General features: G+C 36.9%; 1 protein-coding gene across 6 annotated transcripts in view; it reads left to right on the forward strand.

Annotated features, from left to right (window-relative positions):
• Ptprc (protein tyrosine phosphatase receptor type C) overlaps nucleotides 1–26,294 on the forward strand; it is a 111,690-nt gene that overhangs the window by 74,422 nt on the left and 10,974 nt on the right. For all 6 annotated transcript variants that reach the window (XM_085688167.2, XM_085688168.2, XM_085688169.2 and 3 more), the window contains 12 exons: nucleotides 4,666–4,726; nucleotides 6,000–6,108; nucleotides 6,714–6,748; nucleotides 9,254–9,363; nucleotides 10,054–10,144; nucleotides 10,235–10,311; nucleotides 17,874–17,910; nucleotides 18,001–18,098; nucleotides 18,742–18,867; nucleotides 20,487–20,644; nucleotides 21,214–21,349; nucleotides 22,987–23,136. In XM_085688167.2, the coding sequence (XP_085544293.2) occupies nucleotides 4,666–4,726; nucleotides 6,000–6,108; nucleotides 6,714–6,748; nucleotides 9,254–9,363; nucleotides 10,054–10,144; nucleotides 10,235–10,311; nucleotides 17,874–17,910; nucleotides 18,001–18,098; nucleotides 18,742–18,867; nucleotides 20,487–20,644; nucleotides 21,214–21,349; nucleotides 22,987–23,136 (1,188 nt within the window). The remainder of the gene's footprint in view (nucleotides 1–4,665; nucleotides 4,727–5,999; nucleotides 6,109–6,713; nucleotides 6,749–9,253; nucleotides 9,364–10,053; nucleotides 10,145–10,234; nucleotides 10,312–17,873; nucleotides 17,911–18,000; nucleotides 18,099–18,741; nucleotides 18,868–20,486; nucleotides 20,645–21,213; nucleotides 21,350–22,986; nucleotides 23,137–26,294) is intronic.

Consider the following 26,294-nt stretch of genomic DNA (forward strand, 5'->3'; position numbering starts at 1 on the left):
CTCTAGTTTCTTATTTGCTAACTCTTAGATCTTAGTTTAACCCATTTCTAGTAATCTGCTTATTGTCAGGAGGTCATGGCCTACTGGCAAGGTTTCAACACCTCTGTCTTGGGCAATGGCACTATGGCTCTCTCTCTCCACTTCCTTCTCCCAGCATTCAGTCCAGTTTTCTCCGCCTACCTAAATTCTGCCCTATCAACAGACCAAGGCAGTTTCTTTATTCATTAACCAATAAAAGCCATACATAGAAAGAAAGACCTCCCATATCATCTGATAGAAGAAAATTCATGGGTAGCAGATCTTTACTTTGCCAAATATTGATATTTATTGTTTTCAACTACAAAATTTTATGTCTGCTTTGAAATTAGAAAATACCAGAAACAAATTCAAGAAAACATTCGAACATAAAGTGAACGTCAGGAACCTTTAAATATCTGTAATTTCACCACAGACTGGGCATTATAAAGATATTTCTGTTGTTTGTAATGAAAATTTCTATGCATTAGATAAAATCACCATTTCTAAGACAGTTCAGCAAATTTTATTTTTTCCTGTATTATTTTATCATGCTTGTCTTTCCACATTTTTTGTTACTTAACTTCCAATAGTGGCATGGGGTTCTTTCATATACTTTTATCATATTCTATGAATGATAACTATATTGAACTCTAATAAGCACGGCATTCAGTAAACATGTTTTTCAATAAATAACAACTTCTTTTGATATCTTTAATACTTTCTACTCAATACACGAAAAGTTCAACTTAAGGAAGGACAGTCTTACCGTGACTTCTAGTTTGAGGGAAAGCATTATGTCAGGAGCCTGATAAAACTGGTTGCATTGCACCTGTATTCTGAAAGCAGAGAGAGATGGATATTGGTACTCTGCTTGCTCTCTTATAATTGTTTCATTTAGGACCCTCCACCTGGTCGGTCTATGTTGCTGCATTTTGGGTTGGTTTTCTTTCTGCAGTTAACTCTACTCCCTTACAGACATGCCTAGAAATATATTTCTTAGGTTATTCTAGATCGGTCGAAGTGGCAACCAGAATTAACCCGCATAAGCCTCTTTGTGAACTTGACACACAAGCGTATAACTTTGAATCCACCTATTACGATCTCCTCATCTTCCCCTTTAAACTTGCTCACACATTTTCTCCACCCAACACCACATTTTTGTGTTTCTCCTCGTACTTCCTGAATTGCTGAATGAGAGCAGTAAGCAGTGGCCCTGCTCCAGTCTGAACACTGTGCTACCATGAGATTTCCTCCACCGAAGAGATGAACCCATTTCTTTCTAGTTCACTACTTCTCAGTCTCTCAGCCACAGACAGAATGTAGTTAGATTCTTTGCCAAAATGGATCACGTAGCTGACACATTTAGTCTTGGTTCCCTCCAAGCCTTGCAACACCATAAGCTGGGCATTTACTATTTGCCGTTTTCTTGGCACTCTTGTCTTCTGATTCCTATAAGAATTATGTATCATGTTCTTCTTAAAGCATTCTCAGCCTTCTTTAGAATGAATCTCCAGTCTCTTCTACCTTTGCACAAACCATTTCCAAAGGAGTGAGGTCATGTGCTCAGGTGTATCACAGCAATCATCCCATTCCTCGGAGGAAATTTTCTTCATCAGTTTTACTTTATCTAATGAAGGCACATGAGTATGTGAACATGGCCAATATATGCTATAGTGCACAGACATGGAAGTTAGAGGACATGTCCGGGAAACCAATTGTCTCCTTCTACCATAGACTCAAGGGATTGAATTCAGGTTGCCAGGCTTGTATAGCAAGCAGTTTTATCTGTGGAGTGATCTCATTGACCTCTGGCTTTCTATATTCGCTACTTGTCTTCTTTCTCTGACAACATACCTGGCAAATCGACTTGAAGAGAGAATGTATTTTTCTTACAGTCGGAGGTGGGTCCAGTCCAGCTTGGTGGGGAAGTGATGATGGCAGGGCCATGAGGCATCTGGCTACGTTTTATCTACAGCTACAGAGCGACAGAGCAATATAAAGCCTACTTTCTCTTTATTATTAAGTCTCATTATTTATTTAGTCTAGCATGAAATGGCGCTACCCACATAGAGGTTGGGTCTTATTCCTCAACTAACTCCTTTACAGATATATTTTGAGTTTCTTTCCATAGGTGATTATAGATACTGTCAATTTGACAAAGAACATTAACTATTACAAAATGACTACCTTGGCTTCTTGCACTCCAAGTATTTTTGTATAACCACCTTTTTCGACTACAATTTTAAGGAAGAAAGGTAGTGTGTTAGTTATGGTTCTCTGGAGTAACAGAACAGAATGAATATATATGAGATTTATTATAGTGGCTTATAGGCTGTGGTTCATCTCTTCCAACAATGGCTATTTAACAAGGGAAAGTCCAAGAATTCAGCAGCTGTTCAGTCCATGAGGTGGGATGTCTCACTTGGTCTTCAGTATATGCCAGAATCCTGAAGAAGAAATATGTTCTAATGCCAGTGACAGAATGCCTTGATAGCAAGAGGAAGGGCAAGCAAGCAAAGAGCAATTACTTCCTTCTTTTGTCTCTTTTATATAAGCTTCCACAAAAAGGCGTGGTCCAGATTAAGGCCTAGAAATCTAGATATGCAATGGGTCTTTCCACTTAAGATTCAATGAAAGAAAAAAAATCCCTAACAAACATACCTAGCTGCTTGGGTTTTACTTAATTCCAGATATAATCAAGTTGACAACCATGAATAGTCATCACAAATATGTTGGAATCCATAAAAATATATATGGTGCTGTGTTATATGGTGCCAGAGTAGTCTGATTTGGTCCCAGGGTGAATTACAGTATTGGGTTTTCTAATGCTAAACACTCATCATATTCCAAGAGGTAAATTATCTCTTCTCTTTCACAGTTCATTATTGTTTTAATGCATCAATGAATAAATAGTTGAATATTTTATTATTCTATGGGTAGGTATTCACAAAGGGGACAATTCAATAAATAGGAAGAAATGGGTTTGACAACTTTGTGGTATGCATAACTTTTGTTGCATTTTGAATATATTTCACTCTTTTTCAATGTTGTGAAACTATAAATAGTATAGGGATGGTTTGTATCCTAGAAATCCCTTTGATTCTTTGATACATAGCTATTCTTTGAGAATCATTTACATTATCTTTCACAATCATTGGTTCTTGCAGATATTTGTTTGAGTGTGCCATTTATATGTTCCTGAAGGGTGTTCCACATGGAGAGACAGTGTGCTGTTTGTTACTAAAGCATGCTGCATTATGTTCCATTGTGGCAACTTCCCCAGTGGCCACAAAGCCCTTGGCACAGTGTTCCATTTAGTCTCTCACACACTCAGCTTTTATCTTGTTGATGACTTCACTCCATGGCATGCTTTTCTTCCTAGGATTCTCTTTTCCACTCTTCAGACATTGTAAATTATTCTTGGATATATGAGTGAACATTATAAACATAAAATTCAAATTAAGAGACAATTTTCACTTAGCTATTCCTTCTTTCACTGTACAAATAGATCTGTTGTTTTCTTCATTTCACTTGCCATAATTTATTTTCACATACATTTATGACCCTAAAGCAATATACATATTTTCATGAGGTATAATCATATCATATTTACTCAGTATCACCATTTCCACTAAAATATTTATATTTGTTTTATTATTAATAATTTATTCCTAGTAATTCATTTGGATGTTTTCCTCATTGTATCTTTACTTCTTATGAAAATAATCATTATATTAATAATTATAAATAATAATGATCATTATTACCATGGTTTGGAAACATTTGTACATGTCTTGTCAGTCATAGCTGCCTGCCTGCACACAGAAAGCAATGGGTTCTTAAAGTCTATTGTTTGTTCTGATTGTTTCTACCTTGATGACTTCAAAAGAGTCTATGATGGATACTTGGAAGAGTTTATGATGTACTATATCTGTGTAGTTTAAAATTATATTGCAGTGAATTGTATTACTTTATAAAAGGTAATTGATACAATCTGGTTTATGGGTATTGGGAAATCCTATATGCACCTGTATAGAGAGTGAAGGCTTCCGTGCATGATTGCCTTCATCATGCCGGTTCCTTGCAATGGTGTCATTCAGATCTATTTTTGCATAATTTATGTGGCATCAGTAGTCTTGTTTCAGCACCCCTTTCAGTTTCTGTTTAGATCAAGCTGATTTTCTTTATTTATATTAAATTTTATGAGCTCTAGGTGCTTATGCTTTCCACACTGCAATTTGTTCATGTCTTTACCTTCAAAAACATGCATATTCCACATCCAACTCTTGTAAGTAGCAGATTTACCTTAAAAATAAATGTGAGCCTGCTAGCGTATTAATAGACAACTTTATTTTTTTGTCTATTTACTATAGCTTAAAATTAAAATTATTCATTCTGGATTTCATTTCTTGGACTGTGTTCTTCCATTTCCATTTGTTACTGATGTCATTCCTAAGAGAGGTCAACCCCCTTTCAAACTTTTTGACTGTGTACAATGAAATAACTGTAAAGTCTCAGCTTTTACTCAGGAGGTTTTAATGACAATAAGTAGCATTTATGAAAAATAATGTACATTTCATAACATGCCATGAACACTTATAGAGAAAACTAATCTTTTTCTTTTTTTTTCTTTTAATTGAAATTTAGGTCTCTTTTCACAATGGAGAGTATCAGGGAGAAGCAGTTGTTGAAAATCAATCAACATCTTGTAAGTCATACTGGCCTATTTTTCCCACCTCTATCTGTGTGCATTTGTTTGACAAAGATGTACTCTTTTTGCATCCATAGACTGACTCCATAGTTGGTTATATATATTTCATAAATACCTGCAATTTTCAAAAATCTAAGGAAAAACTTAGAATACAGTGTCATAAAAATTAAATTAATAGATTTGATCATTTAGTCACTAAGTGAATGTTGTCTTTATTACAAATTTTTATAATATTTGCTTGCGCTGACAGATGCTCTTGGTAGTTCTTTGAAATGGGACTACTTTCTTGACTGTGATGCTTGACATATATTTGTGCTACTGGTGTGTGTGCTGATGACGTCTCATTTTCTAAGATACCTTAAGTGTCTGCAGCATCATTAGAGACAATAAAGCACACACACACAAAAAAAAACGGGGCCTGGGGGATTGTGGATAGCTACTTTTCTCTGTGCTATTCACAGTCTATCATTTATGGGAATTACACTATTTAGCCTCAATTTAGGAATTAAGGAACTAAGGTGCAAAGATAATAGGATTCTGGCCAAATTCCTTTCCAGGAAGTAAGAACTAAGGTTGGAGGCCCAACAGCCTGTCTCCAGGACTCAAACCTTGATGTCACTGCATGGGTTTACTGCCTTTCCATTGTGGGCATAAAAAGGATGGTATGTGACCCAGGATAAAGATATGCCAATCCTGCTTGCCCTAGGCATGTGGTTCACATTGATTCTTTGTGAAAACTCAAGCTACAGAAAGTGTTAATCCTCACTGTCAAATGAAATAAATTTTGTCTCTTGGCTAATTGGTTCTATTCCCCAATGAGCATGTAAGAGATTTATCTTTGTGGGGTAGAAGCTTTTATGAATCCCTTAGGAGGCTACCCACTTCTGTGCTCAATGGTAAACTATGAGTTTCTTTCTGAAAGCTGTAATAACTACATTACCTCATTGATCCCTTTAAAATGAGTCTGTGAAAGGGAATTAAATCTAAATGATAGTTTTCTACAAAAGTACAGTATTTAATGAAAAGAAATGGAAGTACTCATCTATATTCTAATTAGTCTCTTTAAATATAAAGGCCTTGGGAATGTTGAAATAACAGAGCCCATCACTGCAAAATCATGACTTTAATGTATTTTATCTTATTCTAAAATTTTAGCTTTGAATCTTTACCATAAATGAAAAATACTAAAATTCTAGTTCATGAAGATCAGACACATTGTCTAGCAAAGTATTTGACATAATAAGTTCTCGTGTGTCATTTTTATTTCTAGATAATGATAAAGCACTGATTACATTCCTGATATTTCTGATTGTTGTGACATCAATAGCCCTGCTTGTTGTTCTGTATAAAATCTATGATCTGCGTAAGAAAAGATCCAGGTAAGAGACAATGTTGAATTAGGAGGTAATAGTGGTTGTAATAATGTCACAAGTTGTTGCCCAAAATGCATTGACCAAGCAATGAGAGAAGACAGCACGAACTTCAGTTCATGGCTTAACATGAAATTATTGGCTAACTGTAAGTACTTATACTCACTACATTTGTTAATGATATTGTAGGCCTGTTTTGACACTAATTAGTGCAAAGACGGTGTACCTTCTCTTTTAATTCTCAGTAGATGAAAGTAATCTGAGGACAGCAAATGCAGAAAGAGGGACATTCTTGGAAGTGCATTCATTATTTTGCCCAAGAAGATAAACATTTCTGAATACTGGAAGGACTCTCTTGATTCATTCTCATCCTTCTGAAATTTACAGGCAACCCTTGGTTGCTTTCTCTCCCCTCTTGCTTTCTTCATTCTCCCTAAATTCTTGTTTTATCTCTCCCACTTTACATCCTTCTGTTTTCCCTCCTTTTCTAATTTCCCTACCCCTTTTTCTCTTATCCACACCTCTATTTCTCCTGTCACTCACTACATCCAGAAAACAGTGTTTGCTCAGTTACCCTGAACACCAAGTGAATTCCATGTTTCTTATTTTCACAGCAATTTAGATGAACAACAAGAACTTGTTACAAGGGGTGAGTATAAATAATTTTTACCATTGAAAGTTATTTTTCTGAATTTGCAACCTCTTATTTTAAAATAAGAGCTGTGCATTTTTAAAAAATTCAACCTGAAATTTGTCCACTGACAAATTTTGAAGCAAATTTACATTTCTGCAAAAGTAGCCATCTATGTGAAGTTCTCAAGGTATCACAAATATTATCTATGGCACTGAGCGTACCATAGTGACAGGCCATTGTCTCTGCCCTTTAAGGTTTGGGTTTCTAATGGAAGAAGCAGGTCTGCTGATGAGTAGGAACAATTTGGAAAACATTAGGCTGGGTAATGTGCATAGTGCTGTAGAAAGATAAACGATAGAAAATTGCCTGTGGAGGGTGCAGGAATTCAGTTGGCAAAGACTCCGGGGAAACATCAGACAAACTAGGAAAGAAGGAAGAACGGGAGAGTGGATGATATTCTATAGTGAGGAAGTGATGTGGAATATCTTCAGATTTTTCCAGAGTGGGACAGTGGAACCTCCCACTGAAGGCACAATGATAAATAAGATAGACAATATATAAAGTAAGGCCATTCCTTCTTCCAGTCTTTATAAAATTTCTTTATGTTTTAAAGACAGAACCAGTAAAAACCATTAAGGACGTTTAGACTATGTTTACAATAATTAAAGTAGCTTATTTAAGATGTTGGGTCCAGGGGCATCACACAAAGAAAGGGACAGACCACCAAAGTCTAAAAAAAACCAAAAGCATACTTTATTCCAGAAACCAAATTCCAGGAAAATCAGAAGCAAACTTAAAAATAAAAATAAAATTCTTGTTTCTAGACCCTTCAAAGACGCAGAATTTCACAGCACCCGTGTGTCTGGTGCTATCTCCTGTGTGAAGGGTTTCCTTCTGACAACAGGGGGCAGCAAGCGTGTGTGCAGCAGCTTTTGGGCTGATTCTTCACAGATCCTTAAGTTTAGTCTCCTTTAGAGACGGGATCACAGCCTGACACAGTTGTACTTGCTTATGTCTTTTTCATTTTCATAAGTAGGCTGCAGACTTTGGGAAGGTGGGAGGGTCTTCTTTTTTTTTCTCAGTGTTTCTCCCCAGTGCCCAGGAATTAAGGGCATGCTAATGAATAGATGAAGTCAACAAGGTAGTATTTCTAGAGTGTTACTTCTGTTAGGCTGACAGGAGAAGGAGGTACAAAAGTGTGGTCAGTTCTGGGCAGAGGGCAGAACACACTTCCCAGAGTTGAGGTGGATTGGAAGGATCAGAGGTTTCATGGTGTAATTAGTACCAATTGCAACTGGGATGATTTTAGAACTTACCGACTCTCAACACAGCCCTCAGCTCAGCATGGATGAGTTCCAGGCATCTTTCACCGCCTAATGGAACTACTTACTGCAACTAGACCAAGTGGTAATTGTGTTTGTAAACAAAGTTTTTGTGAACAGTGAGATAGCTGTACCACACTCATGGACAGCTCTTTCTTCATCTAACAATGGGGACAGTTACCATGATACCTGGAAAAAGAATCAGAAACAGGAGTTGGAACAGTAGGAGAAATATTTCTATGTGTGACAGCACAAACTTTCTTAACCTTTTAAAAATCATGGTCTGCGGGGCTGGAGAGACATCTCAGAGGTAAAGAGAACTGGCTTCTCTTGAAGAGGACCTGGGTTAATTCCCAGCTTCCACATGGCTGCTCACAATTGCCCTAGAATCCAGATTCAGGGAATCAGATATTCCCTTTACTGACCTGTGTGAGTCCTGCATGTATGTGGTGCACAGGCATAAATATGAACAAAAACTCATACACATAAAATATATCAAATAACAAATATATGTCTTGTAAAAGCTTATATTTTGTCAAGATCTATGTATAAATAATGGTGATAATGAAAGCTTTCCTAATGGAAAAAAAGGGTAGTATGCAGTACCCATCTACACTCTTTCTTTAAAGGATAAAAACTTGTCCTACAATGTATTTAATTTTTAAATATTCTTGAGTACAAAAGATGAATATAATATGTTTGATAATATACTGTAACAAAATTAAGATGAATGATGAACAGAATAATATTAATCACTTTCTCTTATCATCTGTATAATTGTAATAATGCACAAAATTTAAAAATGGAGGCTGGGGATAGAATTGCTGGGTAAATATTTTTTTAGCATGTGTGAGACTGTTGATAAGAAAAATCATAATCATGGAATATAGAAATATGTCAATTAATATCAATTCCATGTAACCAGTCAAAACCATGGATATCTAACAATAGTAAAATTTTTTAGGGGCCTTTTACCTTGTCATAGGAAAAGGAGAAGCTCATTCTAGTAAAGAGAATAATATAAAGTCAGATTTACAAGTCATTAATTTATAAGCAAACACTTCCATGGGAATGAAATTTCCCACAAAGATGGAGAGAAGAAAATTGTTGAGGAGTAAGTTCAAGCTGGGAATTCTATTAATGTATGCATATCTGAGAGACAGACACAACACTGGTCTTGAATCTAACTTGTTTACAGATGAGGAAAAGCAACTGATGGATGTGGAGCCAATTCATGCTGACGTTTTGCTGGAAACGTATAAAAGAAAGATTGCTGATGAGGGAAGGCTTTTTCTGGCGGAATTTCAGGTATGTGTCATCATTGATACAGGGTAAGAAATTCCACATGGTCATCAAGATGAGTACATGCTAAGTATATTTGCACAACCATTTGCCTTAATAATTTATCCACAGAACACAGCAATGCAGTGCAGACATATGTTACTGCAATATTTACAGATGAGAGACTCATTAAGGATGCAAGGTCATTCACATTATAAAACTGGTAAACATCATAGTATAATGCTTTAGTGCATTGTAACTGATTGTAAAGTCCTGTCATGAAACATATTTGGCTCATTTTGTTCTTATGTTCTATATGACTATCTAATTATCAGTCATGAACTAAGGTTTTGAGTGTCATATTGATTATTGTATTCAATGTAGGATTAAGATTTTTTTCTGAATTTATTTTTTAATTTAATTTTTCTGTCATTAATTTTATAGAAAAGATGTGTTTTTTGAAAAATACATAATAAAATTAATTCCTGCTATTTTATTTAGCATGTTTATCAGTAGAAAGGATATATTTATAAGTTACCTCATTTACCTCCAGTGACAACTGGCAAAGGAGAAACTAACTTAATATCCATTCCTTCCTTCCTCCCTCCCTCCTTCCCTCCCTCTCCCCTCCCCTTTCTTTCCATCCTCTTCCTCTTCTTCCTTCTCCTTCTTTTTTTCAGAATCTTCTGTAACCCCAAGAATCTTTGTGTCTTTTAGAGCATTCCACGGGTATTCAGCAAGTTTTCCATCAAAGATGCTCGGAAGGCCCACAACCAGAATAAGAACCGTTATGTTGACATCCTTCCCTGTGAGTGCAAGTAGGGAACTGAGCTTCCGTATGCTGAAACTGCGTGACTACTCAGTACTTCAATACTGAAGTGTTCTTCTCTTTAAACAGATGATTATAACCGTGTTGAACTCTCTGAAATAAATGGAGATGTAGGGTCCACCTACATAAATGCCAGCTACATTGATGTGAGTAAATATGCTCTTGTTACCTTATAGCCTCTTTTGGCTGGTGGAAATGTTCATTTTTTTTGTATGTATATGTTCCATTGAGTTTCTTCACTGTTTCTGTAAAACTTTAAGGAAGTAAGAAATATTTTCAGTTAAACTCATAACATAGCTGACACCTACAACAAAATCATTAATGTTTGCAAAAGTAGTTATGTGTATGCTTGCTGGTGCTAGAAGTAAATAGTGCTTCTTTTTAGCCAAGATTAAAACCTACTCTTTGCTGTGCATTAAACTGAATGCTCTCTGCATACATTTCTCATAAGAATTCTGCATTTCTTCATCTGAGCACACTATGCCCTCTAGATATAAGAGAAGTGGGAAGCTCAGGTTCTTTAGTCATTAAAAGACTAAAGAAATCATCAAAGGCTTAACGGAGATACAGTTCAGGTATACTTGACCCCAAATTGTTGTGTTTCTGTTCTATAAGGCGCTGCAGTAGCCACCTTCTCCACTGATGCTACTCATCCCCTGTGTAGTTATCCAAATTGAAAATATTTAGCCAGAATTTATTAAAACATTTAAAAATTTGGATTATATAATTTTCAATTACGCCTGCTTCCTGTGAGCTAAAGAATTTTACATGGTAGGGAAACACATATGTATGGCTGAGAACATCTCCTTACCCATTCTACCCAGTTTTTTCTTCTGTCAGGCGAGTCCTCATGAATTCATAGTTTCTTTTTTCATTTTGTTTTTTTTTTAAAGAAAACAAGTCATCTTTTCTTCATTTTACACACAAATACCAGTTCCTACTCCCTCCCCTTCTCCCATTTCTTCCACCCTGTCCCCCCAGAGCGGGCAAGGCACACTGCTCTGAGGAAGGTCCAAGGTCCTCCCTACTACATCTAGGTTGAGCAAGGTATCCATCCAAAAAGAATGAGTTCCCAGAAAGCCAGTACAATCAGTGATAAATCCTTATGCCACTGTCAGTGGCCCAGCAGTCTGCCCCAGCCATATAACTATCATTCACACTCAGGGTTCAGTTTGGTCCTATGCTGGTTTCTTCCCTGTCTGGCCAGAGTTGGTTATCTCCCAACTGGACTTTGTAAGCTCAGCCCAGTGCTCTGCTCTGGGTCCCTGCCTCCATTTCTATCAGTTGCTAGATGAAGGTTGTATAGTGATATTTAAGATACTCATCAATCTGACTACAGGGCAAGATCAGTTCGGGCACCCTCTCCTCAATTGCTTATAGTCTTAGCTGGGGTCATCCTTGTGGATTCCTGGGAATTTTTCTAGTGTCAGGTTTCTTGCCAGCCCCACAATGTCTCCCTTAATCAAAATATCTCTTTCCTTGCTCTCCGTCTCTGTCCCGCTTCCATCTCAACTATCCCATTCCCTCAAGTTCTCTTCCTCTCCCCTCCTTCTCCATTCCCACCTCTCTTCTCCTCCCACCTCCATGCTTCCAATTTTATCAGGAGATCCTGTCTATTTCCCCTTCACAGGTGGATCCATATATGTTTTTCTTAGGTTCACCTTGTTACTTAGCTTCTCTAGGCTCATGGACTATAGGCTTGTTATCTTTTGCTTTACAGCTAGTATCCACTTATGAGTGAGTACATACCAGGTTCGTTTTTCTGGGTCTGGGTTACCTCACTCAGGATGATTTTTCTAGTTCCATCCATTTCTTTGCAAATTTTAAGATATTATTTTTTACTGCTGAGTAGTACTCCATTGTGTAAATGTATCACATTTTCTTTATCCATTCTTCAGTTGAGGGGTTTCTAGGTTGTTTCCAAGTTCTGATCATTACAAATAATGCTGATATGACCATAGTTGAACAGATGTCCTTGTAGTATATGGGCATACCTTGGGTATATAGCCAAGAGTGATATTGTTGGATTTAGAGGTAAATTGATTCCAAATTTTCTGAGAAACTACCATACTGAGTTCCAGAGTGAATTTTCATGTTTGCATTCCCACCAGCAATGGAGGAGTATTCCCCTTACTCCACATCCTCTCCAGCATAAACTATCTTTGGTGTTTTTATATTAATCATTCTGACTGGTGTAAAATAGTGTCTTAGAATTGTTTTGATTTTCATTTCCCTGATGGGTAAGGATGTGGAACATTTTTTAAAGTGTCTTTGGGCCATTTGAGATTCTTATATTGAGAATTCTCTGTTTAGTTCTGTACCCCATTTTTTAAAACTGGATTATCTTGTAATTTGATGTCCAATTTCTTGAGTTCTTCAAATATTTTGGAGATCAGACCTCTGTCTGACGAAAGGTTGTTGAAGATATTTTCTCATTTAGTCAGCTGTCTTTTTTGTCTTCTTGAATCTGTCCTTTGTTTTACAGAAGCTTCTCAGTTTCAATAGGTCCCATTTATTTATTGTTGCTCTCATTGTCTGTGCTACTGGTGTTATATTTATGAAGTAATCACCTGTACCCATATATTGAAGGCAACTTCCCAGTTACTTTTCTGTCAGGTTCAGTGTGGTAGGATTTGTATTGAGGTCTTTAATACATTTGGACTTGTGTTTTGTGCATGGAGATAGATATGAATCTTTTCCATTTATCTACATGTTGACATCCAGTTATGCCAGCATCATTTAAAGATTCTATCCTTTTCCATTCTATAATTTTAACTTCTTTGTCAAAAATCAGGTGTTCATAGGTGTGTGGATTAATATCCAAGTATTTGATTTGGTTTCATTGGTCAACATCTCTGTTTTTTTGCTGATATTAAGCTGTTTTCATTACTGTAGCTCTATAATAGAGCTTGATGTCAGGGATTGTGAATCCTCTGGAAGTTCTTTCAGTGTTTTGGATAAATTTCAGCATTGTTTCATCTATCTTAGGCTTTTTTAGTGATTCCATATAACTTTATTATTGTTCTTTCAAGGTCTGTGAAGAATTGTGTTGGAATTTTGATGGGGATTGCATTAAATATATTGATTGCTTTTGGAAGGATTTTTCATTATGTTTATCATACCTATCCAAGAGCATGGGAAATCTTTTCATTTTCTGGCAACTCATTCAATTTCTTTCTTCAAAAACTTAAAGTTCTTGTTGAACAGGCCTTTCACTTCTTTAATTAGTGTTACCCAAGATATTTTATGTTATTTGTGCCTATTGTGAAGGGTGATGCTTCTCTGATTTCTTTCTCAGTTTCTTTATCTTTGATATGCAGAAGGGCTACTGAATTTTTTGAATTGATCTTGTATATTACCGCGTTACTGAAGGTATTTTTCAACTGTAAGAGTTTCCTGCTAGAGTTTTTGGGGTCACTTCTATATACTATCATGTCATCTGCAAATAACAAAAGTTTGACTTCTTTCATTCAAATCTGTTTTGTTGTCTTATTGCTCTAGCCAGAACTTTAAGAACTATGTTGGATAGATATGGAGAAAGTGGACAGCCTTGCCTTGTTCCTGGTTTGAGTGGAATTGGTTTGCTTTTCTCTCCTTTTAATTTGATGTTGGCTGTTGGATTGCTGTATACTGCTTTTATTATGTTTAAATATGTTCTTGTATCCCTGATCTCTCCAAGACCTTTATCATGAAGAGGTGTTGGATATTGTCAAATGCTTTTTTAGCAACTATTGAGATGATCAAAAGATTTTCTTCTTTCAGTTTATTTATATGGTGGATTACATTTAAAGATTTTTGAATGTCTGGAATGAAGCCAACCTGATCACGGTCAATGATTTTTTTTTTGATGTGTTCTTGGATTCGGTTTGCCAGTATTTTATTGAGTACTTTTGCATCTATGTTCATGAGTGAGATTGGTCTCTAATTCTCTTTCTTGGACACATCTTTGTGTGGTTTCCATATCAGAGTAATTGTAGCCTCATAAAAAGAGTTTGTCAATGTTCCTTCTGTTTCTATTATGTGGAACACTTTGAGGAGTTTAGGTATTAGCTCTTATTTGAAGTTCTGCTTCTGGTAGAATTCTGCACTGAAACCTTTTGACCCTGGGATTTTTTGGTTGGGAAGCTTTTGGTGACTGCTTCTATTCCCTTGCAGGTTTTAGGTCTATTTAAATTGTTCATCTGGTCTTGATTTATTTTTTGTATGTGGTGCCTATCCAGAAAACTGTCCATTTCTTTTACATTTTTCAATTTTGTGGAATACAGGTTTTTGTAGTATGGCCTAATAATTCTCTGGATTTCTTCAGTTTCTGTTGTTATATCCCCCTTTTCATTTCTGATTTTGTTAATGTGGATGTTCTCTCTCTGCCTTTTGATTAGTTTGGATAGGGGTTTGTCTATCTTGTTGATTTTTCTCAAAGAACCAGTTCTTGGTTTCCTTGATTCTTTGTATTGTTTTCTTTATTTCTATTTTATTGATTTCAGCCCTCAATTTGATTATTTCCTGTCATCTACTCCTCCTGGGTGAGTCTGCTTTTTTTCTAGAGCTTTCAGGTGTGCTGTTAAGTCACTAGAGTAAGATTTCTCTACTTTTTTATGTAGGCCCTTTGTGCTATATACTTTCCTTTTAGCACTGCTTTCGTAGTGTCCCATAGGTTTGGGTACATTGTGTCTTCATTTTCATTTAATTCTAGAAAGGTTTTAATTTCTTTCTTTATTTCTTCCTTGACCCAGGGTTGCTTCAATTGACCACTGATTCATTTCCATTAGTTTTTAGACTTTCTGCATTTAGTGTTGGTCTTAAATTCTAACTCTAAACCATGGTGATCTGATAAGATACAGGGTTTTTTTTTATCTTGTTGGTGTTTGCTTTGTTACTGAGTATGTGGTCAATTTTAGAGAAGATTCCATGGGTGCTGAGAAAAAGATACATTCTTTTGGGTGGAATGCTCTGTAGATGTCATTACATATGCTAGTTCTCTTCTTTCTCTGTTGAGTTTCTGTCTTCCCATTGTTGAGAGAGGGATGTTTATGCCCTCTACTATTAATGTGTGGGGTTTGATGCGCGATTTAAGTTTAGTAATGTTTCTTTTACATATGTGGGTCTATATGTTCATTTCTGAGATCTGGTATAAGAAAATATTACAAATTAGTACCAAGAAAATAACATAATTCTGTTCTCTGAGTTTCTGAACTTAAAATTTTCAAAGCAAGATGTCAGTAGAGCCATGTTCACTCAAGTTCTCTGGGAGAAAAATCCTATTTGACCACCTTTGGCTTCCATCTATTCTTGTTTCTGATCACTAATGACTGTCTCTCTCAAGTCTCTGCCTCCACCTCATGGCCTTCTTGCTTGTTTCAGCTCCCATATTTTCATAACCCACCCTTTTCACTCATATGGACACTGGGAATTGCACCCTATGACATCATTTTATCTCCCAGATCTGGAAAGACACCACTTTCATTTAAAAGCACATTTTAGGGCTTCAGGCAAATATAAAATTTGGGAATAAGAATTCGATCAATTACACATAAATCTGTATAAGAGAATAAACTAATTTAGATGTATTTTCTAGTTAAATCACTCATAAATTAATATACCCTTGACATTTGTGTTTTAATCATTAATAAAGTCACTTTTTGAGATATTATATAGTTTTCCAGGGTTAAATCATTCACATAAGTTATCATGGCTATTGGATAACTTGCTAAATGCATTTGCTGTTTATCAGTCACCATCTTCAGTGATTTCCATATATTAATTAAATAAACCAAAAGGCAGAGAGAGACTATCCAAATTAACAACATCAGAAATAAAAAAGGGACATAACAACAGACACGGAAGAAATACAGAGAATCATCAGGTCATATTTTGAAAACCTGCACTCCACAAAATTGGAAAACGTAAAGAAATGGACAACTTTCCGCATAAATATCACTTACCAAAATTAAATAAAGACCAGATAAGCAAATTAAACAGATCTATAACTGCTGAAGAAATAGAAACAGTCATCAAAACTCTCCCAACCAAAAAAAAGCCCAGGACCAGAAAGTTTCAGGTCAGAATTCTACAAGATTTTCAAAGAACTAATACCAATACTCCTCAAACTATTCTACACAATAGAAACAAAAGGAACATTGTCAAACTCTTTTTATGAGGCTACAATTACCCTGATACCCAAACCACAAAAAGCCATTACTAAGAAAGAGAATTACAGACCAATCTTATTCATGAACATTGATGCAAAAATACTAAATAAAATACTGGCAAATCGAATCCAAGAACACACAGAGCCATCATCCACATGATCAAGTTGGCTTCATCTCAGAGATGCAGAGATGGTTCAACTCTCACAACTCATGGTGAAATAGTCCCAGTTTTTCTAGAATCAGGACTGGGATTGCATCCCCAGGTAGTCTCTGAAGATACCACCCAGCACCTGTCTCTCATCAAATATTTTTGATACCTAATATTTTTTATTCTTTCTTAAATACCATGCCCTGGTATCTAACTGAGTTGATGCATTTTTCCTGAATATGTGAATGATCTTCATAATATAAACTCTTATTCTATGTTCTCTGTGAAGCTTGTTTTCAGTAGGAACCAACACTTTCACATGTGAAGAGTGGTTCCCAAAATAATTTAGTTATTGGTCATAATTTTCACCTTCATTTTAACTGATTTTGGCAAGTGATCTCCGCAGTCACAACAATTATGATGACCAAGGTTTTTTTTTTTTCTAGAATACACAAGTTTATTTTCCAAGTATCTTCTCTTTCAAAGGAATGTGACTCAGAGCAGATATGGCAATGCTAGAGATTTTGTGAGGTTTTAGGTAGGCTCTAAAAATAAATAGCCTACATATTCTGTTCAAATATGTATGCTAATGATAGGACTGAGCTATAATTATGTTTCTCTAACTGAGCTCCAACCCTCCGAAAAGCAGATTTTGTCAGCTCCTATGTAGGCTCTTGATAAACTGTAGCTTCCCCCTGGACTTTATGAATAAATACACCTGACCAATACCATCATGAGACTTACTAAATTAAGTGAGGATTCATATACCTGATGGGCAAAATTTCAAGCAATGACAACACTAACTCTTCCAATGGAATTTCCCTATTTACTAAGGTAAAGTGTTTGAGAGTATTTTGCAAGGAATTAGCATATGTTATCTGTGTCTGCACTGCCTCCTTGTCTTAGTCAGTGGAGCAGAGAAAGCAGTCATTACAGATAATTAATGTTTTTACTTTTCATATCTGGAATGATATAAAAGGACTCCAGGGAATCCAAGGCATGTTCCAGCAATAGTTAATATGGCAAAGTGTAGGTGTGTTCCCTGGGGAATTTATTGCAAGAAATTGAGTAAAATTCTGAAAAAGAACTCCTTGACTGGTAAAAAGGTTTAAATAGCAGAGGATAAACAGGGAAAGTCTGGACTCATCTTTCCAATTCCTTATTATCTAAGAGGAGATGAAGTCTAATTATAAGTGGTATCTGGAGTACATGCAAACATATATGCAGGTCAGGATTGCTGTTTGCAATGGTAACTAACCTGCTCTGCACCATTAAATGCTCACTACTATGATCTGGAAATGGCCACATTTGTTCACAATCATGATAGAGCCATGCCAACTTCTTGTGATTCAGACTTTTGCATGAACAAGTTTTCGATAAATGCTCTCTTCTCTTTGTGTGTTTTGATCAGGGCTTCAAAGAACCAAGAAAATACATTGCCGCACAAGGTAATTTATTTCCAATCCTGGAGTTATTCCTGGAAACTGGTGATGGAGCATCTCTAAGGAAGCATTTTGTAACTTGCACTTAACTTCTAGGACCCCGGGATGAAACGGTTGACGACTTCTGGAGGATGATCTGGGAGCAAAAAGCCACAGTTATCGTCATGGTCACACGATGTGAAGAAGGAAACAGGGTAAGAGTTCAGAAGGCTGAGGTTGGATCTTGGGAAAGGAAATGCTGAGCTGCATCTCATATAAGTAATACAGGCAATTCTCTCTTTTAACCTTGTTAACATTTTATCTAGCAATTCTCTCTTTTAACCTTGTTAACATTTTATCTACATTTTCATCCAGGTAGAAAACCTAAATTTGTATACTAAGTTTGTGTGTGCGTGTGTAATAGTAGAGTGCACTGCTTTTGAGGCGTTTATTGATAAGTTCTGTACATTGCAACGTGCCAAGTTCACAACTATTTGTGAATGATCACGGCAAACTGACCTTGGGTAGACAGCAGACACCCACATAACACAGTGTTGAGAGAGGTGAAAACCAGAGCCTGAAAGTGACCGTCTTTTGCTAATCATTTTTTGCAGTCTTCTTGTAATAGATGTTGATGGCTGGGCAGATCGTCCTTCTGCTAATTGGCTAAGACAAACCCTTCCAGAAACTGTATTGGGAAATAGAATACATTTCAGCTCAAAGTGCACGTTATTAAAATAATTTTCAAATGCTTGGGGGAATATCAGTTGAGTAGATTTTTGATTGTCGATGTTTTAGGAGTAAGCAGAAACTGATTTATGATACTTTGGAGTCATGAATAATTTTTTCAAACCACAGAACAAGTGTGCAGAATACTGGCCATGCATGGAGGAAGGCACCCGGGCTTTCAGAGATGTCGTGGTAAAGATCATCGAGCACAAAATATGTCCTGATTACATCATTCAGAAGCTGAACATCACACATGTGGGTTTCTTTCATTATGTAACTTTTGGTTTGGCATGACAGTTTTATAAAAGTGCAGCTAAGGAATATTATATGTGAAGAGCTAAAACACATCTGGGAAAATCATTTTTAATGATCTTTAGGAGAAAGAGCCAGGCTGAAATAGCCATGAAAACTGACAGGCAGGCTAGAATTCAGATTGCTGATTGATGCATTGCTTGTCTACACGAGTCAGAAGTACCTGCTCTTCTGGTCCTCTGAAGCAGTAACAAGAGGGTCCACAAGATGCTCTGAGTCAGTGACGAGGTTATTGAGTGGAAAAACAAACAATCCCGTTTGTCAATAGTCTGTATGCATTATGAAAAGCATATTTTAAATAAATGGCATATGGTATGAGCAATTTGAGAAGTATTAAGTTACAACTATACAGGAAAGAGAGAGAGCGACACACACACACACACACACACACACACACACACAGAGAGAGAGAGAGAGAGAGAGAGAGAGAGAGAGAGAGAGAGAGAGAATTCAGTTCAGTAAAGAATGAGGTTAACATGGCCTTGGAAAGAGTTGAAATGGAGGTCATTTCTTATTATGTCATTCTATTTTCAGGAAAATTCCAGATAGAGGAACCTATAAATGCAGAATATAGATTAGTAGTTGCCTTAGGCTGAGTTGCCAAGTGGGGAGTCAGAGGAGCTTAGGCTTTCATTTTACAGTGACAACAATGTTTTATTATTAGAGAGTAATGGTGCACCATTCTGAATGGAACAAACACACTTTAATTTATCATGTATATCTTAGTAGTGCAATTTAAACATGCATATCTTATTTGACCTTAACTTTGTGCAAAGTTCAGATACATCTTCTTCAGTAAAAAGTAACCAAATGTACAGGTTTGCTAGCTATTTCTCCTACAGCCTTCTGGCTCTGCTCTTGGGGATAAACAATCCTATTTATTGCCAATAGAAAAATGCATACTTGGCAAAGGTCCCCATTATATATATGGAGGAGCTGTTTAGGGGTTGTTGCCTAGCTGGTCACTGCAACTTTTCTGAGGTATCTATCTTAATGGATTTTTATAATTTCTATTGAAAACTTACAAGTAAACTTTTTCATTATTTATCTTTTGAACGTGTATAATTCTCTGTGTGATAATCTACAGAATGGAATGCAAATCAAATAACTAGTACTTTCTACATGTGCAATATAGTCCTGCTTGCCAGGAAACCAAACAGATGAATTCTAAAATGCTGTGAGGATACTGTTTGCTTAGTTTCCAAACATCCACCTACATCTCTCCACTCCTACATATCTCCACTACCTTTTCTAGTCTCTCATTTTAGCTTATTTTACTATTTTTAACATTGACATCATAGGATAGAAAGTCTGAGAAGTTTCCGCTTTCCTTACTCTTCCTGACTCTGCTCCTCATTCGTTGACTGGATGGTGCATGTGAGGCTAGTGTGACTTCTCATGGGACAGGAAATTGGAAAACCACAGAAGAGAGTGTCTGAGGCAAACGTTTGGGGGTAGTTACATGAGGAGCCTATTGCACAGGTCCTCTTATTTTACATACTTACCCCCCTGAGTTTGCTTTGAAAGAAAACATCTCAAAGAATGCATCATCTCTTCACCAGAAAAAAGAGAAAGCCACTGGGAGAGAAGTGACACACATCCAGTTCACCAGCTGGCCAGATCACGGGGTTCCTGAAGACCCCCACCTGCTCCTCAAACTTCGACGGAGGGTTAATGCTTTCAGCAACTTCTTCAGCGGTCCCATCGTGGTGCACTGCAGGTAAGGACTGGCAGGGCGAGAGCCCCTGTGGCTCTGCACAACTCTTCTGTTGGGCAGCTAGGGACATTGATTGGCTAGTGCTGGTTTGTTGACAGTCTACTAAGATTCATTTCTCAAACAGCTGTTCTTGCTAACTGACATTTTATAATTGTGGGGGCATAATCACATAATATAGCATGTGATGTTATGATTTATGAAATAAATAGCAAGGACCTGAATGTAAATATGTAAATAATTTTTAAGATGAAATTTGCCTTATTGCCTACCCTAGATGGCTGTTCCTCTTCCTCCTTGTGAACATGGTTTACATTTTTTATTCTTTTTAAAAATTTGTGTGTGTGTGTGTGTGTGTGTGTGCGCGCGCGTGTGCATGCATGCGTGTGTGTGTGTGTGTGTGTGTGTGTGTGTGTGGTGTTCAAATAGAGGGCAGCTTTATGGATGCAGTTCTCTCCTTCCACCTTTAAGAGGAATTCAAGGATCAAACTCAGGTCATTCTTGCCAGCCAGGCTCCTTCACTCAATGAGTCATCTGGTATACCTCTCACCTCACTTTTCTGCTTGTTCCTTTAGTGCTGGTGTTGGGCGCACAGGAACCTACATCGGAATTGATGCCATGCTTGAAGGCTTGGAAGCAGAGGGCAAAGTGGATGTCTACGGTTATGTCGTCAAGCTAAGGCGACAGAGGTGCCTCATGGTACAAGTGGAGGTAAAGTCAAACTTTTCATGAGTAGGCTCATTATTGTTTGATGACTTAAATATTCAGGGATGAGGATTGAGGGGTGTAAAAGAAATCCATATCATTATAACTTCAAACAGTGGAGAAAGAAGATATTTTAATTTCTGAGAACTAAAATGAGCTAATCTCCACCAGAATCACTTTGTACTTGTGTTGAAACACACCACGCAAGCCATATAAGCTTAAGATACTCCCAAAACAGTGAAATCATTTACATGCCTGAACCTGATGAAAAAGAACAAACCGTGTTGGCAGCTTTTCATAACATTGAGCAGACAATAGTTTAGGGGTTAAGAGCATCTTTTGTTTTGTTTGTTTTTCTACACAGGATCTCACTATACAGCTACCGGACCTTGAATTTGCTGTAGAACTCCTGCCTTAGCCTCCCAAGTGCTAGGCTAACAGTTAGGAACCACCACACCTTGCAAGAACCTGGCTCTTTGGACTAGAGTTCAGAAATTCAAATACAGGCCCTGCATTGTTTATTTTATATACTATTGGATTTCTTTTCATCTTTCTATGCTTCAGATCAAGTATCCATAAAATGGGAATAGTACTGAGATAAAGTCAGTAATTATCTCATATAACAACTACAAAAAATGGGTAAAAGGAAAATATAAGTGGAAACACTTAGACATATTGCATGCATGAGACATGATATTTGCTAACTGGAAGTGATAGTTATTATTGCAAATGTCTGTGGGCAACAGTAGAAATTTGCCTGTGTAAATGGTCATAATCAGAAACAGGTGCAGGAATGACTCTTGGATTTAGCATAGTTAGAATAACAAAATATTGGAAATAATCTAAATACCTATAGTAGGGAATGGAAAAATCACAGCCAATGACTTGTGGTGTTGGAGAGAACGATCCAGTGTGTATCTATCTATGCGGTTGGATACAGAGATGGATACCACAGGGGAACCAATATCAGTGAAGTACATGTATTTGTGGGTTTGTAGATAAATAGGCAAGAGGGCAGATTTATAAAAATAAATGATACCCAAAAATAATCAGTTAAAAGACATGTCAAACTAGAGATGGCAGATTAAAAGCCTTATCATGCTTATATTTTTTCTTTAAACAAAAACAAACAAACCAAAAAGAACTCAACTGAGATAACAAAAATGCATAGAATTGCTAAATTTGGGTTTGACACACGAAATCTTAAATAGTTTAATTCATTGAAGAGAAATGCTAACTTTGAATAATAAGTTCTATAGGATATCAACCTTTTCCTGACATACTTTGAAAATTATTATAATTTTAAATAATATTAATTTTAATCTCCATATGAATCACTGAAGGAAATATCAGAGTATAAATTAATAAAAAAATAAAAAATAACAGAGTATAAGTTAATAAAATGAAGGCCACATACAATGAATACTCTATTTGACAAAGCTTTTTTTTTTCTTCTGGAATTTTTAGCCTGAAATGCAATTTATTCATAGTCTAGAAAATTGTGAGAGTCAATTTCAAGACTGTATGCAACAAATATCACTATTCTTTTATCACACAGCTGCTCAATGTGGAAAGTCTGTATTCATGACATAGCTCTTCTATAGGACATGTCAATTATGTATGTTGGGCTTTGCTTCTTGCAGGCACAGTACATCTTGATCCATCAGGCCTTAGTGGAATACAATCAGTTTGGCGAAACAGAAGTGAACTTGTCTGAGTTACATTCATGTCTACAGAACATGAAGAAGAAAGATCCACCCAGTGACCCCTCTCCTCTGGAGGCTGAATTCCAGGTAGCAATCGTCACAGCATTGTCAATGGTTATAAGAAGCTTTGCAGAATGTCGCCTGTTCTTGAAGTCCTTGCTGATTATTTGACTACAAACCAGTGGAGCACAGATGAGGAAGATAAGACTATAAGAGTTCTTTTAAAAAAAATGTCTAAATTTATAACCAGTTATGTAAGAGGCTTCTTTAAACCCTGAAGGCTGAGTTTACAACTAACACTCTTGTTTCACTAAGCTTAGGTGAAGAGTTTCAAAATAGTCACAATAGCCCACAGAATGGCCTGCCACAGGCAATGTTAATGCAACATCTTACCTTTAAACACTACATCTGGTTTTGGTTTTGAAAGGACATAATTAGAAGACTTTACAACTGATTAGGAAGTTGAACTGGCTGGAGCAGGTAGACAGAACATAAAAGCTAAGCCTGTGTGTCTCCACTTCTTTATTAAGTGGTTTTCTGAAAGCTAACTGGACACACAGCTTGCTGGGTTTGACAGTGTGTTGACATAGCCATTCATAAGCAACTTCATCGTCAAAAGTGGTGTGAATTTATCCCTTCCACCTGTAATTTCCAGTTTACTGAGGCATTTACTTTCATAAGAGAAGCGATGTGCTTTTTATCGGATGCAGACCACATAACCAAAATGGGGTTGAGCTTGGAGGATGGGGGCAGAATCTAATGGTTCCAAGTTCTACCATCTTCCCTATTCTGGGGGACTAGTAGTCACAGCATGAGATTGAATATCAGAGAGCTTTAGCATTTTTTCCTTTCCTTTGAGCTGATTGACTGACCACAAGCCCACAAAGGCACACATGAATACTTTTTGTTCGATGATGCTGGTATAGTCAAGGTAAATACTTGTATGCATATTCACTAAAAGAAAGAGGGATTCACTTTTTGATGAACATGGATGATGGAATTTCTGCTTGGTACTAAGGACATTTATAGGTACAAGAGTCAAAGTGCTTTGTAAGTGGATATGGGGGTCTCTAGAAGAGACCTGGAGACCTTACAATCCAAGCAGACAGAATGTAGAGACTGGAGAATTACTCCACCCAAACAGACAGAATATAGAGGTTGGAGACAAGCAAGCAGAAGAGAATGTGGATAGAGTAGGAGAGTGACTGGCAAATGTGGTGATGGGGTGTCAAAAAGTGGAAGTAATATTCTATAAGTATCTTTTTTTTGGTAATATATTGAAAATGTTTAATTGACACATAATTGTACATGTTTGTGGGGAATAGTAGGATGTTCCAAAATATGTGTACTACACATGATAATCTTATGAAACTGAATGTCGTTACATTACGTCATCCCGAATTGCCTTTAATTTATGGAGGAATTATAACTCAAAATCGTCAGTGGAGAATTGAGGGAAATTAGGGGAAGGAAGGCAAAATAGATCTTAATACTTGGGGAGGAAGAAAGAATAAAAAATAGTTATTTCAAAGATAATAAAATTGTCAGAAGTTATTGTGTGATCATCTAATGTTTATGGCCGTGAATTGAAAGAGAATCATTCCATGGTTTTGATTGAGTTCTCTAGGGATAGAGGCTCTGTAAACTCACGTAGATCTGAAAAGTGGTTATATAAAGGTAAAACAGCAAAGGAGTTGATGATCTTTGCAAATGAATGTTTATAGCAGTGGATGTTGACGTATGAAGAGGTCACGTGTAAACAAGAAGGAAAGTGATAGAAACAGTATATGGGAAACTTTGAAAAAAGCACACAAAATCCTAGGAGCAAGTTGCTAGAATAAATGACTAGGAAGAAGAGTAATTTTCAATAACATGACTGGTTCAAGTCATAGTTTAGACATGATGTCATGTTTGTGACCAAATAGACAAAGGTGCAGCGGTGAAACTGGATGGGTGAGAAGTAGAAAGAAGAATCCCAAGGGTGAGAATAGAGAATCAAGCTACAGCAGGACTATGTAGATTATTTCATCCATGCTGGTTTGAGCAAGGAGATGCGCATCTTATGGAAGAGAGTCCATTACTCACCAGGTCAAAAAATAGTGAGGTCGGATGATCTTGGAATTTGTAGCTGATGCCTCTGAGTGAATGATGGTGAATAGTGAGTACTATAATACAAGGGAAAGACAGAAAGTTAAATTCTTTGGGTTTTTAGAGAATGAAATTGGTATAAATAGAAGCAGGGAGCAAAGAGAATATGCAATTGTTATTCACAATATGAGGCAAAGAAATTTAAGATTAGCGATGATTCAGTTTCTTGGTGGTATCAAGTGATATCTCCTTGGTATAAGAAGGAAAGGAAAGAAACTGTTGGGAGAAGGGGACCAGGATACATTCTTACTGAAGACAGATCATATACATCGGAACATTGAGAAAATGGGATTTGCTGAGATACCACAGTGCCGCATTGCCTTTTCTTGAGGAAACATGAACAGACTTCTGTTCACCCCATATAGGACACCCAATGAGAAAGCCAAGTCACAATTCTATCAGAGTTCAATCCAAGGAACTAGTACATTTACTGGGCTTACTTGCACAGCACAAGTAAGTGGCTAAGTAGTATAGATGTCTCCAAATGAATCAGTGCAAAACCCTCCACCATCGTGGATAATGACCTCAAGGAAGTCGCATCAGCTTCAACTAATATTCCGTTTCCTATATACTCTAACTTTATCCAAGATCACATGCATTTGAGCTTGGGAACCTTATTCATTCCACTATGAAGTGTCAGTGGCCTCTTCATCAGTAGCCTCTTCCCCTAGCTAGTACTATACTGCCCTGTGCACTATCAGCTTCAGTGAGAGACTTAGGTTTGTGGGCACTTGAAAGAATCAGGGATTGAGGAGTAGACAATCCTTCATACCTCACTATTGGAAGATGATCCATCAGCTCCTCTTAGAAAACAAGGTTCTTGCTACTCGAGGAGAGTGGCTGTTGAGTGACCACTCATAATATGAGATGGTGTTTCCAAGATAACTGGTTTTTTATGTTACTTATGTTTTTCCTTTCTGTGACCAGGTACCAATAAAAAAGACCCCTTAGAGTTAGACAAAGCAGGAGGGAGGAAAGGAGGAAAGGTTTAATTTGGCTCATGGTTTGATGGCTTAGTCCATTATGGAGGAGAAAGCATAATGGACGAGGCTGTTCTCGGGGTTCGATCACAGGCCGGCTCACCACCACTCTGCTTG

The sequence above is a fragment of the Myodes glareolus genome, chromosome 5 (assembly GCF_982192425.1).
Source record: "Myodes glareolus chromosome 5, mMyoGla1.1, whole genome shotgun sequence".
Lineage (NCBI taxonomy): Eukaryota > Metazoa > Chordata > Mammalia > Rodentia > Cricetidae > Myodes > Myodes glareolus.